Source organism: Colobus angolensis, unplaced genomic scaffold, assembly GCF_000951035.1.
Source record: "Colobus angolensis palliatus isolate OR3802 unplaced genomic scaffold, Cang.pa_1.0 Scaffold92, whole genome shotgun sequence".
In the NCBI taxonomy this organism is placed as follows: Eukaryota; Metazoa; Chordata; class Mammalia; order Primates; family Cercopithecidae; genus Colobus; species Colobus angolensis.
The window spans coordinates 8,026,128-8,041,455 of NW_012123154.1; the positions used below are offsets into that span (position 1 = coordinate 8,026,128).

At 38.4% G+C, this 15,328-nt stretch overlaps 1 protein-coding gene across 1 annotated transcript in view; it reads right to left on the reverse strand.

Moving 5' to 3' along the window:
• CHD7 (chromodomain helicase DNA binding protein 7) overlaps window positions 1-15,328 on the reverse strand; it is a 189,976-nt gene that overhangs the window by 67,878 nt on the left and 106,770 nt on the right. The window contains exons 4-5 of the mRNA XM_011931946.1: window positions 5,366-5,507; window positions 249-386 (exon numbers count right to left, since the gene is read on the reverse strand). Of these exons, the coding sequence (XP_011787336.1) occupies window positions 249-386; window positions 5,366-5,507 (280 nt within the window). The remainder of the gene's footprint in view (window positions 1-248; window positions 387-5,365; window positions 5,508-15,328) is intronic.

A 15,328-nucleotide genomic window follows, 5' to 3' on the forward strand; every position in this document is an offset into this window, starting at 1 on the left:
AGACCATTAATTCTCCAAAATTGTGTCAAATTACATATCACAGGCCTATATAAAAATAAATTGCAGTGAACAGGGCTTTTTAAAAGATACTGCTAAACAACGTATTTCCCATAGCACATTATCCAACATTAGGTGGATGTTCCCTTGCTGAAAGTACAATGCTTCCACTGCACACCTCAGATTGCAGCAATGAAATTTCCAGTCCATCTTTAAAACGCATCCATAAATCCCACAAATCTGGCACTAACCTGCTGTTCTGACTGCGAGGTGTTGGAGGGGGAATCCCTCCCAGCAGCATCTGCATCATCTGCCTCCTCATCAGAAATCTTGAACTCCAGGTCTTCAGTGTAGCGCTTTCTCTTCACCTGTCTGCTGGACCGTCTCTTCTAAAAACAAAAACCCAACACAGTGGCCTTGAACTTAATGATTAAAAAGAAAAATGCTCTTTATAATGGCACCGAGTGGAAGGATGAATTTTTTTTTAATTAATCTTAAGGAAAAGGTGATAATGTTAATCCTATAAATGATGGGAAAAGATCACAGTGGTAACAAACAAAATAGAAATGGGTGGAAATCTGGAGTCAGATGCCTGGAACAGCTGTAGCCCTGCCACTCCCAGCTACGTGCCCTTCAACTAGGAAAATGGAAATAACAACAAATCTGGTTCCTCACTCAGTCAGTATGTCCATCAAAAGTGGCAGCAATACTGGAGCTGGCTAATGAATCTACAGGGGTTCATTATACTATTCCTTCTACCTTTGTACATTTTAACATTTTTCCCATATAAAAAGTCCAAAAAAAATCAGTGCATTAGAAGATAATCTGTAAATTATAAAGTTCTATACAAATATTGTTATAATACTATCCAAGGTACCCAAGATATTTCAGGCCATTTTAAATGAAAGGTTTTTGTATTTTAATCTTGATCCTAAAAGAAATACTCTGAAAATTTCTGAAGAGATGAAGGGTTAAATGGCAAAATTCATAATGAATGACTATGAAAAGTAATTTTACTTTTAAAAAGGTTTTTAAGCATAGTGGTTAAAATTAAAAAGATTAGTAACAGCCAGTATTAGCAGGATTACTGGCAAACTGGGTATTCTCACAATCCTGTGGTCAAAATGCAACCCATACAGTCCTTGCAGGACAATGTGGTCCTATCCATCAAAACTTACACATGCAGACTCTTTGACTCACTACCTTCACTTCCAGGAAGTTTGGGAATATCTGCAAGATAAACTGTAAAATAAAAAGAAAAACAAGCCACATAACAAGAAGTAGCTTAAGATTCTATTTAAGATAAATAAAAAATGTTCTCTATTTAGATGTGTGCAGCTCATCGATATTATTATTAACTTCTTAAGACAAAAAGACTGCATATCTTGTTTACTTCTCTATGCCTCAATGAGTATTTGCTTAAAAATGAATGTATATGTGTATGGCTTTAAATAAAGGAATCTGAAAAAACACACAACAGACTATTAATAAAGATGGGGAAAGAAGCAAATGGAGCAGAACAAGAGGTTCTGAACTCTTTGTTCAGAATAAATATTATTTAACTGTTTTGTCAAATAATTCATTTTGCAAGCTAATTAAAAATAAGGAGAAATAACCTTTTTATTGATATATGTATGTGAAATCTAAATTTGAAAATGACACATGTAAAGTTTTAAGCTGCGAATGAATTCAAGAATATTACAACCTATGGAATGAGTTTGCAAAGCACACAGAAGAAATAAAAATATTGAGAAAAATTTGCATACAAAATTTTTTCTAAGAACTATGAAATAAAACTTTTTAAAGAGTCTCATGAATGCTAAAGTTGAGACAATAAGGCAGAGAGAGGCAAAACATCCATTGTGCGCACCTAAAGCAAGACAGGCACTACCAACTCTCAAGTCAGGAAGAACACAATCCCAGTACTTTTCCCCAAAGAGTGGTACTGATGGATTTAAACCTTATTAAGTTTGTGTTCTCCCTGCTCTTAAAAAGGGATTTGAGACAGTTCACAATACGAACTCGGTATAATATGACCATCAAATAGATTGTTAGAGACTGTTAGCTCCAAGCCACACACAGCTGTGGCCACAGAGGTGCAAAGTACTTTTCTGACGTGAGACCACTCTAGAAAAACTTTACTAAGAGACTTCCTTGTGGCTTACACGGAGGGAGTAGTGACATGGGCCAGAGGTTCCTCCTGGGACCGTCCTCTACAGGACAAAGCTTTGGCACTGCCCAGATCAACCCCATGTGGAGGCAATAGAGATTCCAGCAGAGTCTTTTGCCATCTGCAATCCTTCCCCACATCTCAGGTGGCAATTTGATCTTGTAAGTCCTAAAGCTAAGAGCTCTTGTTTGAACTGGCCCCGACTCTTATCATGTGACCTTGGACAAGTAATTTTGTGGACGACTCCTGGTCTGTAGAATGGGGTTAATGACAGTAACTACCTCATATGAATACTGTGAAGATCACATAAGGGAATTCATTCGAAGCTTTTAGAACAGTACATGGTAAATAATGTGAGATGTAATTAGTAGGACTAAAGTTATCATTAATCAGCTCCAGCTTTCCAAAGAAAAAATGGCCCAGTTACCTTGTACAGCTTCCCTTTTCTTTCCAAAGCTGACCTACTTACTCCTGCTCTCATGCCCACTTTACCATTCCTCACTTCTGGACCACCAATTTCTTCAAGATACAAAAGGCCATTATCAAGAACAATTTTAATACTGCAAAATTTAGCATACGCTGTATTTCATTTGATATGTCAACTTAACTCAATTTAAATGGATTCATTTATATTTCCATCTTTACACCATTCCAGTAAGAAGGAATGGGCTCCTAGTGATCTGCCTGCAGATGTTTCACCAGGTTTCCCTGCTTAAGGCCCCACTGTCACAGTATTGTACCATATAAGTAACTGGATAGGGTCTAAGACAAATCCACTTTATGCTAAATCCCACCCTGATGTTAAAGAAGGGTTCCATCCAGTGCAACAAGACAGAGCGCTTTCTTCTTTTTAAACAGAAATTTATGAGTTGGTAAGTATAACTTTTAAAATATAAGTTCCTCCTCATATCGACTTTGTGATATAAATCTGTGCAATAGTGATGGAGTTAGTTAGCAGTGGATACGAGGTCACTTCATATGTAAAAACACCCCAAAATACAATTATAACTCAATTTTATAAAACTTTTTAATGTTAAATGGCTTCTCTAGTTTTAAAATAATAATTGATCTTACATTTATTTTGAGTATCAAGGTTCCTTTCACTATTCCCCAATGTAAAATTAAATTATCTAATATACAATGTTTCTACTGTGATCTGGTAAACTATTATTATCTGAAGGATTTTTGTGAATCAAAATGAAATATAAGAACTGCCTTTAAACCATAATTCAAAACTTTTGAAATGACACTAAAATAATAGATCAACTTTTTAAACTCAGATTGCTTTAGAAAAGATACTTGAAACAGGTATAACAAATAGAACATTTAAATGTTTCCATGACCTCACTGTTGAAGTAATAACTTGTGACACAATTTTGAGTTAGTTAAAATTATATGACATGTACCTTAGTAAATCAATCACAAAACTCAAGAATTTTAATGCTAAGCCCTTCATGCATGTGATACAGGAAGAAATACAATAAACAACAAGTCAGCATCACTTCCTGTGTCAGACATACCAAGAAAGCACAACTTTCAAAGTCAGATCTCATGTGGTTGCTTATATTAGCTATTGAACACATAACAGTTAGGCCCTAGCCAATCAGAAAGGATACACCAATGTTCACTTGAATTGATTAGCAGTTTCCCATATTTGAAATGCAGCAGGAAAAAAAAAAAAAAAACCCTAAAAGCTAGTATTTCATAAGGTCCATCTGAGTCTGAATTAATATAAACAGACTTTTAAAAAACAATAGCAGTATTTGTGAAAGAACAACAGAATTTCCTCTACTGATGTGAACAAATTCTTAATGTTGTCCAAATACTATTGACATAAAGGTCCTACTTTAAGCAAACATAAATCAGGAGAAAATACTCTTAAGGATAAAAAAAAACACCTCAAAATCATTAAAACATTTGATTTGGTAAGACCAGATCCCAGTAAAAAAATAAAAATCATTAAAACGCTTTAGTTGTAAAACAGCCTATGCAATTAAAAAATGGTATCTACTTACCTTCCCAATATCTTTCCATTGATGTATAAAATAAAATCACATAATAACCCACACTGCCAAAGGTATCACTATGTTAGTTACATCACCAAACCAAACTAAACCAAAACACATTCATTCACTCCATCTCTCTCTCTCTCCCTCCCTTTCAGGTCCAGCTTAAAGCTATTCTGTGAAGTTACAGATATCAGGGAGTTCTACTCTAACAAACAAAAAGCCAAAGCCAAAAATATCTGAAATTCTTTGGAATAGAGCTGCACACTACAAATATTTTGTTTCTGACTGGTGAGGGTACAGGTGGAAAGTCCTGAGTGTGTGCTAAACAATAAGAAAAAGTCCAGTAAGCTTCTAGAGGCTGGCTTCCTCCTGCAGGACAACTCTTCAGGAACTGCTCCTTGGCAAGTTAGATGTCACTCACATAAGTTACATTCCCAGCCATCCCAGTGGACTACACTGGCATGCTTCCAGGGAACCTAACAAGGAAATAATTTTTAACTGTCATGTGTAAGGGTCCTTCTCAGTCCAATCAGTGAAGGCAGTATGCTTCACACACAAGAACCTACATTCCTCACGTTTACTTCAGGGTTAGCATTTCAACTCATTCCTATAAAACTCTCCTAATGTCGGGAGAATATTCTGCAGAGTTGCCATTTGGAAAGTCACTGGCTTGTTCTTAGAAACTTTAGTATTACATGAGTTACATTACATGAATATATCTCAACTCTGACTGTCAGATGTCAGAAACTTTAGTCAAGCTATTACAAATTATATCTTGATTTTTAATTCTGCAAAATTAAAAAAAGTGACAATCAACCAAACTTTAGAGAAATTTAAAAATGTGAATGAAGCTTTATATGAGCCTGTATATTAACAATATGTTCAACAATATGTTAACAATAACACAGACAGCAAAATATATATCTACAGAAATAAATGAAGAATCTCTGCCTTATTAATTATAGAATCAAAGACAGCAAAATCAAGCCACTCTCGTCAGGAGTGTAATTTCTTGTTCCACGCCCGCTCTCCCTCCCCACATCACTATGGAGATAATGTTCCAGACTACAATAAAGACATCTCAAGAGCATCTCTATAACAAGATACCGGAGGTCTTGTGTACTTCATACATGGCTAAAGTTACCTATGTTAAATGACCAAGGCTCAGGGATCACAATAATTACATTACCTGAACACCTGGGTCCTCGTCTTCTTCAGGAGGAGGAGATGGTGGAGGTGTTTTATCTAAGTCTGAATTTTCAGAACCTTCTGTTTTTCCCTTGTTGACCTTTTTCTTCAAAGCACTTGCTTCTGAGTCAGGTTTCTTATTACTAAAATTCAAAGTGGATCGCTTAGTGTTCACTTTTAATGTGTCTCTGCATGTCTATTTCCCACATTAATATCCCGAAAGTATCAATGACAATTGTTAAATTCATACATATTGGCTATGTACAGTTAAATGCAACTTCCAATTAAGTTTTCCTGGCAAAACTCCATATTAATGACTTTTAGCAAATATATGACCTAATTAAAAATAAATTGCATGCAAAAACTTATACCACACATAGTATATTTGTGCAAAATGCCCCCCAGTACATCAAGCCATAATAAAAAATCAGATTAAGAAGTAGTTTTGCTATCAAGTTTTTAAGGTACACAACACTTTTTTAATTGTCATGAAAAATGATATCATGATCATCTCTTTGTATCTTTTGTGGATAGTTTTACATACTTATTTAAGTACTCTTTTGACCAGTACTGGAAGGTATCCTCTTTTATACCATCCAGTTACATTTTTGTTCAACTTATAATCTTTTAGAATATAATCAAAATATATAGCAATTTCCTGTTGTACATAATTTTAGTTAGTGTTGTGTTCTTAATTAAATATAAGCTTTATTTTGGTGCTATACGTTTTTTGAGATAATCACAATTAGCCCTTTTTTTGAAAGATAGTTCTTTGAAAAATAAAAATACAGTAAAGCAACCCTAATAAAGTGCATGTTTCATAGTATGCTGCTGACAAATGTTAGTAGAATTTGAATATTATATAAGACAAAGGACATAAACTTTAAGAAAAAAAATGTTTTAAGTTTGCCATTACCTCTAGAACCTTTACCTGACTTTCTTTCAGAATATACATTTAGTGTTACCTTCCATTTCTATTTCCAAATCAGCTCCAATTTTTTTTTATATATTTTGAGACGGAGTTTCGCTCTTGTTGCCCAGGTTAGAGTGCAATGGCACGATCTTGGCTCACTGCAACTTCCGCCTCCCAGGTTCAAGTGACTCTCCTGCCTCAGCCTCTCAAGTAGCTGGGATTACAGGCATGCATCACCACGCCCAGCTAATTTTGTATTTTTAGTAGAGATGGGCTTTCACCATGTTGGTCAGACTGGTCTTGAACTCCTGACCTCAGGTGATCCACCTGCCTTGGCCTCCCAAAGTGCTGAGATTACAGGCCTGAGTCACTGCGCCTGGCCATCAGCTCCAAATTTTCTAACACCAATTACTATTTGTTATCCAACGCTGAAAATAATCCAACCTCAGTAATGATTTTTTTCAAAAATATTTCTAGGGAGCCTCAAATTCCAATAAATTGTGAAAAACAAAAGCTGTATTTCAAAAACCTTCAAAAAGTTTATTTATTGAAATGTGTAAGTTCTTAGGAAAATGTGCTGACACAATGCATTAAACAGCATGTTTTTACCGTCGGCTACTACAAAAGGAAGAAGCCAAGATACCTATAGGCTTTCAGAATAAAGCATATGTCATGTAAAATATTTCAAAAGTATTGTTAATAAAGTACCCATCACACACCTAAAATGGATTTTTTCAACTAAATAAAATATCTGATCATCTTAGTTATTCTTAATACTCAGAGTTTTATTTTGTTAACATTTTAGCATAGTAAAAAGCTACATAAGAAAATAACAATTCAAGATAATAGCAAATGGCAGTTAGGTTTAAAAAGCTATTTTTATTTAAAAGAAAAGAAAAAGGAAATGCTCTAAAAACTTTGTCTTCAAAAGATCCACAGAAAGCATAATATTTTTAAAATTAAAAAAAAAAAAAATCCATACAACCGTTCCTCATCCAACTGTCCTAGTGTTTACGCTACACATGGACAGAAGTCTCCCCTACTATGAGGTTCCATTTCCAGCATTTATTTCCGCTCTAACTGCCACAAATTATACAATACTACAGCTGAACACTGGGCCCCTTTCCTTTCATCTGCACGCCAAGAGCAATCAGATTACCCTGGTAACCAGCGGTCACATGACCAGCACCTGCTCTTTTGGCTGGATGCCACTGACTAAAGCCATCTGCTTCCCTCAATCAGCTTTCAAACATTCTCAACACCTGCGCTGCAGTGTTTTGTGGTTTCTTTTATCAAATCAGTGCAAAACTGCTTCCAAAACTTTACATATTTCTCAAATTTGTTTAAATCAGAGGTAGGCCTGTCAAAGAGTTGAACCACTGCCAGGTAAAGTGAGTTGGCAGCTCGTGCTTTTCACGGTGACCTCTCTATACCAGAATGAAGTACACGGTTTAATTTAGAGGGCTGCCGGGCCTTGCATGCGTGGTCCTACAGGAGTAAAAGGCTTACTATCTGGAAACCGACCAGAGCCCAGGTTTGAAGAAACATCAATTTGCTGAAGGAGAGAAGTGCTAATGATTTTCCATCTGCCCTTCCAAAGAATGAACTGTATGGAACCTCCAAGATAGCTGAAAGTCAGACAGGCCCTCTCTAAATGTTTAGACAAAAAGCCGATAGCCAAGGGAAGCACTTATCCCAGATCCGAGTATGGAAAGATTTCTAAACTCACCAGACCTTGCACTATTCATGTTGTTAAGGGACAGCTAGGCATTTCCATGCATCAATATACAAATCAAAGAACACTCTAGGAAGTCAAAAAAAAAAAGCAACAAAATCTTCAGTGTCCACCCTACAACATTACCATCAAGGATAAAATTAAGTTATGTAAATTAAATTGCCTTTGCTACTATTCTGCAATAAGCTAATTGTGATTTTCAACTAAGTGTTGTATTAAAACTGCTTTGCCCAAAAACATCCAAGTCAAGATTTTTCTTTTAACAAACAAAGGTAATCTAGAATGGTGGATATGAGCATTGACTTGAGTCAAGACAAACCTTAGTTCCAGTTCGAACTGTCATTTATAGGCTGTGACCATGGATAAGTTACTTAATTTGTCTGAGCCTCAGTTTCCTCATCTGTAAAATAAGGTTAATATTTATACAGTCTTCCAAGATTTATTTTAGGTTTAAACGAGAAAATGGCACAGACAGTTAACATCCACACCCATGTAAAAAACAAGAAGCTGAGTTTGGGAAGTATTCTCTGGTCATGGCTCAGACCCATTTGGGCCTATTCAGCTGCAGAGACTTACAGACAAGGACCCCACCTTCACCAAGGATGACTTCATTCAAGCAACATACATAGAAGGAAGAGCCTTCATCAACATTACTAAGCAGTAGCTAAAAGAACATGCAAGCAAACAGACCCATAGTGCACTCCTCCCCATGCCCATGACCACTGCTTTAGTTCAGACACATATCATTTCCCGCCCAGGCTATTAATCACAACGGCTTCCCACTGCCTCATCACCCTCACGCCCCACGTGCAGGGCTATACAACATCAGACCAGTGGAGAAAGGACAGAGAGTCCACATGCATAGTTATCATTTATATCTGGAAGTGTCAAAACTAGTCTTTTATAAAGTCAAATCCAAAACGTAAGACATATGTTCCTCTTCCGAATTACAATAGAAGAAATGTATGAAAATGGCCAGTGTTCTAGGTGGGGGGGATGAGAATGTCTTTAAGAAGTAACATCACTTAAACCAACATTGCAATATTGAAGATAAGGCCACTCTGCTGCCTGACGCAGATACAGAACCACAAGACTCCTCTAACAGCTGCAGTGATGGCTACTCATGGGCCTAGCTCAGGAAGACAGCCACGTGGCAGCCTGTGAGTGGGAAGAATAACTAGGCCATGTGCAGGGAACACCTGTAAATTCCATCCCTGAGTGGCACCAGCCCAGAAGAAATCAGGTCTACCCTCATTCCTCTCCTAAACCTGCTGTGCCTTCTGCATTTCCCACCTCAGCATCATGGTAATGCCACCAAAACATCACCTGAAAACTCATCTCAAGTCACCAGAGTAACCAGTTGAAATGCAAATCTGACTGGGGCATTCCTCTGCTTCAAACCTCTACATGTAATGTCTGAGATTCTCCATATGGGTGTACCAGACCCTTTGCCTCTTACGCTTCCTGGCATACAGAACTATTCTCCAAAACACACATGTATCTCTTCTACCTATACTTTTATCCCAATCTACTCATCTGCAAGACTCAGCATGGACACCACTCATTTCAAGAAGCATTTTCTAATCACCACGGTCTGGATCAGATATGATCTCCTCACTCCACCCTGGATGGTGTCACATGATGTACCCCATACAAAGGATACATAAAAAACACACAAGTTGGTGGTAACATTACTGCAATGTATTAAAATCAAAGTACTATATGTGTGTCTTTCTCAACTATCATGTAAGCTCAAGCAGAGAAGAAACTGTGTCTTATTATGTTTGCATTTCTAGAGCCTACTCTGGTAGGTTACTTATAATTGTTAACTGGTCTAGTTACAACAGTACAAGTAATAGCAATAACAACAGCGGAAACATACATAGCCCTGGGTATGTACCAGGCACTACTCTAAATATTTTTCTCATTAACTCATATAAGAACTCCCCACATAGCATCTACCTTGATGAAACACCTATAAAGCTCAGTAAAATCGGGCTAAAGTTTAAAAAAATAGAGTGAAACCTAGCATTTTTTAAAAAACCAATAGAAAAGAATACCATCTACATACCTTGCCTCCATACTCACAAACTTCTTTTGTGATCCTTATCTCACATCATTGCTGATAATGACCAAAAAGCAGGCCATCCCTCCTGAGGCTAGAGGCTGAGACACAGAGCCATCCACTCATGAAGCTAGAGAGACATGGAGCCATCCACTCACGAGGCCAGAGAGATATGGAGCCATCCACTCACAAGGCTAGAGAGACGTGGAGCCATCCTCTCCTGAGGCTAGAGAGATGCAGAGCCATCCACTCATGAGGCTAGAGAGACTCGGAGCCATCTATTTGTGAGGCTAGAAAGATGTGGAACCATTCACTCATGAGGCTAGAGAGACGCAGAGCCATCCACTTGTGAGGCTAAAAAGACACGGAGCCATCCACTCCTGAGGCTAGAGACTAACACACAGAGCCATCCACTCATGAGGCAAGACAATGAGATATACAGCCATCTACTCATTTTAGACAAGCCCTTGTATTCAGATGGAGAACATTTTCTGAGGATGCTGCTGGAGGTTCGAAGGGCCATTGTTCCTCCTCCAGCCTTACTTACATTTCACATTTCATCATGAGAGTTGGGTTACACTGGTGGGTAGTTGGATGTGCTCAGGGTCCATAGCTAAGCGACCAAGGTCTTAAGTTCTGCAATCACCCCCAATGGCACCAAAGCATACACCAACTTAATGCAAACTCTCAGAAGCAGGCATTAGAAGAACACAAACTTTATATTCAGAGAGCAGTATTTGTCGCATGGAGAGAGAGTCTAGGCAATCTACCTTTATGCAAGGAGTCATGTTCAGCTTACAACTCTAAGTCCATGAGGACGGCCTAGTCATATTACCTGAAATGTGGCTGGATGGATTCAGTATAGGCAACTAATTCCTTCTGTTGGCTTTCTAAACAAAGCTTGATACAAAGGGCCATAGCTTACTGGAAAGCCAGGTAGCTGCCCTGATTTACTACAAAATAGAACACAGTTAAACACTGATTAGTGTCAGCCTAATGATCTAAGTCCTGAATAGAAAGAAAACTTGAAAAAGAACCAGATTGTGGACCCAAATGTGATGAGAATATGGTCAGCTAATGAGAATGTCTGGATAATGGGAAGGAGTTCTCAATCAGTTTCTTCAGATGGGATAAGTTAGTGAAGTTTCTCACCATATTAGGAAAAATTAACCTTGAGGCTTAGGTCATGAGGATTAATCAGGTTTGTGTTCAGAGACTCAAGCTTCTCCAAAATGTTACATTATAATCTTTTTGAAGAGTGAAAGGTATTAAAGCATATTCTTACACTTTATATCCTGAAAAGGCTTTGAATAAAGAAATGAACCTAATGGGTAAGAAGTAAAAGAGATGTTTTTGTGGCACGGGATGCCACACAGAATGTGATGCAGGGTGTTTGTGGCAAAATACAACTCTAAAATGATCTGAGCTGCCACACTAAAATACACAGCTAGATGTTACAGGCCAAGGGCTCAATGCTGGCAGAGGAGAGTGTCTAGCCTCTCAACTTAAGAGCAGAGGATTTCCTTTAAGCCCCGTCTACTATTCGGTAAGCTTTTTAGACAATGAAAAAGAAAATTAAAAGACAAAAAGGCAAACTAAAAAAAGATAAAGTGTGAAGTTCTAAAAAGCCAATTAAAGCAGCATAAAATCTGGTACATCATAGAGTAAAATCAACCCCACAAAATAAAAATTTTAAAGAAAGTCCTAAGACTAAAATTTAACAGCTAAACTAGAATGTAATAAAATGCAGACGACAGAATAAACTAATGAGGAAGGGGACAAATCAAACTCTGAATGACAGATAATAAACCCAGAGGTCAAAAACTTCACACCAAGACATCCAGCATCCTTTTGGCGAAAGCCCCAGTAGTGCTCAGCGTGCTGCCCAGATGCTTGCAATCCTGCACCCAGCAGCCTGAGGCACCCTCGGTTCTCAGACACCAGACCTGGCACCCACATGCTTCACTCCAAGCAGGTGCCTCGCCACCCTCAACTTCTAAACCCCAGCCACAAATTATTTACCCTACTCTTCTAGTTGAAAAAGAAAGAGGAAAGCCGTTAGCAGGAAAGGAAGAGGGAATAATTCTGTTTTACTTATGGACAACAAATGTACAAGTTCAATGAAGAATTAATAAATGTCTTAAGTTCTTTAAAATTAGTCACCAGCTGGGTACAGTGGCTCACGCCTGTAAACCCAGCACTTTGGGAAGCCAAGGCAGGTAGACCGTTTGAAGCCAGGAGTTGGAGACCAGCCTGGGTAACACGACAAAACCTCCTCTCTATAAAAAATACAAGAAAAAGTCTCTGTAGGTCTAGATCTGAAAGAATCAAAAAATAAAAATAAAAGGAAAAAGAGAGACTGAGGTGGGAGGAGGGAGGACTGCTTGAGCCCAGGAGGCTGAGGCTGCAGTGAGCTGAGACTGTGTTACTGCACTTTGGCCTAGATGACAGAGCAAGACCCTGTCTCCCACAAAAAAAAAAAAGTCACCTGGGGCTGGGTGCAGTGACTCACACCTGTAATCCCAGCACTTTGGGAGACCGAGGCAGGCAGATCACTTGAGGATAGGCACTTGAGACCAGCCTGGCCAACACGGTGAAACCCCAACTCTACTAAAAATACAAAAATTAGCAGGGCGTGGTGGTGCACCCCTGTAGTCCCAAGCTACCAGGGAGGCTGAGGCAGTAGAATCACTTGAACTCGAGGTTGCAGTGAGCCGAGATCACGCCACTGCCCTCCAGCCTGGGCGACAGAGTGAGTCTGTTTCAAAAAAACAAAAAAAAAGAAAAAGAAAAGAAAAGAAAGAAAATCTATAACAGTTACCAAGTTTTATGGATTAAATTCAGATCTGCCAGAAGTAACATGGAAAAGAAGTCTAGTCAGCTAATGTGCTATCTGATCATAGAAGCTTAACACTGACATTAACACTTTGGCTACGTGGCATCACCTGGCATTATAATGGAAGCCAAACTCCCATGCCACGAAATTATATTGTTCCTATAGAAGTCAGGGCTACAAATAAAATTAGTATTCGAATGGAAACTTAAAGGTGTTGTCTTACTTAAAAAAAAAAAAAGTGCCTTTTTTCTTGATTCACACTCTCCATTTCCTAGACATAACATAAAGAATTAAACCAATTAGACACTACAAAACTGATGCAAAAAGTAGGCCTTTCAATGGCCTTTTATCATAGTGTATCTTTCCAAGTGCCAAACTATAGGGCACACATTTGACTACCTGTGCCACATTTTAAGATGCCACTCTTATTCATGCACAGCAATCCTGTGAAGTAGGAACGGGGACTCTGGCAGTCAAAACACCCTCCCTAGATTCATCATTATGGTCTCTAATCTGCCAGGGAGGCTAACACAACAAATGAGCCATGCTGCCCACCCACATTTCAATCAGGTGCCACAGATGAGATGAGACTTCGGCAGATTAAATAAATGGTAAAAACAACAAAGAAGAAACTACCATCATCCACCCCAACAGGAGAAACCAAACTCCCACAAAATTATATTATTCCTATACAAGTCAGGGCTGCACATAAAATTAGTATTCTATGGAAGTTTAAGGGTGTTGTCTAACTTAAAAACAACAACAACAAAAAAGAACAGTGTCTTTTTTCTTGATTTGCACTCTTCATTTCCTACTTAACGTCTGAAAGCTAAGTCACACAGACTTCTACATAAAGGTGGCTGAAGTGAGGGCTGGCATTTCAGATGACTGATGCTCTGCACAATGGCTTTGCACAAGCACCAGAAGACTCAAAGGGGCCTTCATCCAGGCAGAAGACAACTAACATAAAGATCTTTACATATCAGGTGCAAACTGCATTTGTACAGAATTTCATTTTTCAAAAGTACTTCATTTTCACATAGACTTTTTTAAATAAAAGATAAAATCAGCCTATGATTCCTTCTGCTCTTTACCTGCCAGCCCTAACATCATAACCACATGTACTGTATGGTAACATACGCTCCACCTGAAAATTCCACTTAGGACTTTCAAGGAATGTGCCTCCAGAAAAATCTCCCTTTAATATCCCACTGTGGCTCATGGCCTCCTCACATCTGACCTTCCATTGGATAGGTGCAGTGGGAGTTGAAAGTGGGATCTACATCACCTTCTCCCATATAAACCAAAGTGGCAACAAGGCCACTGCTTTGGAGTCCACTGCAGTTCTCTGGATGGGCAAAAACAAATTTCCAGCAGGCCCAATGTAGCCCACCCTGCATCTGGCACAGACAATGAGTTGGCAAACTTGCTTTCAAGGTCAGTATTATTAGGCATTCTCTTCCCTTGATGGATATGAACTGAACCACACATGTCAAAGACACCGGGCTCTGTACTAAAAGTGGCTGATGACTCTCTCACCCTGCTTACTCAGCCGGTTTAAGATGAAATCAAAAAGAGGAAGGGCCACAGTGGGGCCACTGAGGCTGGCTGGCAAAAGGAAGGCCTTGAGGTGGTTACCCTAAAGGAAAGAAGGATTTGGGATTTAAAAGATCCTGTGGTCCTTTTGTTGAAGAAAAGACAGCCTTTGAGACAGCAGGAAAGGGAGCACGAGCTTGGATTTAACGAACCAGAGACTGGGTAGGACAGGTCGGGAGACAGAGCCACACTATGTTCATGGGCACCAACACTGAAAGGGCTCAAAGATTCATTTATCATCACACATGTAAGAAATCTCTACCCTCTTCCATAGGCACAGGGTGCAAAACATGTAGTTCTGTCTTTTCAAATGTCCAATGTCTTGCATCAAGAGTAAATCATAGCATGTGAGTAAAATAAAGAATAAAAAAATCTCAGGACAGCTACAAAAAAAAAAAAGCAAAGAAAGGCTGAGGGTTTAATTTACTTTATTACCCATATACCTGACGGGACGGGAAGACATCTGACTATCTAGATTTTTGTACTTACTAGCAAAATTAGCATTATGGGTTACTTTTGTGCCTAATCTCTATTAAGAAATTTCATATATACAAGAGTACAGCATAAAATACATATTAGTTTATAAAAACACACCACCATTGGACTTGGTGGCTGAATAAAAGTATTTCTCAGGTAAACATTGCTACTCTTTAAGCTCATAACTGAGAAAGCAATATTTGAAAAGCTAAGTTCCTCAGAGAAAGCCGCTACATAAATACTATTACTATTAATGATGATAGTATGATTTGCAAAAAGCTCCCTCACATGTTTCTGGTACTGTATGTGTGTGTGTTTTTTTTAAATAAGAGTAGTATGTAA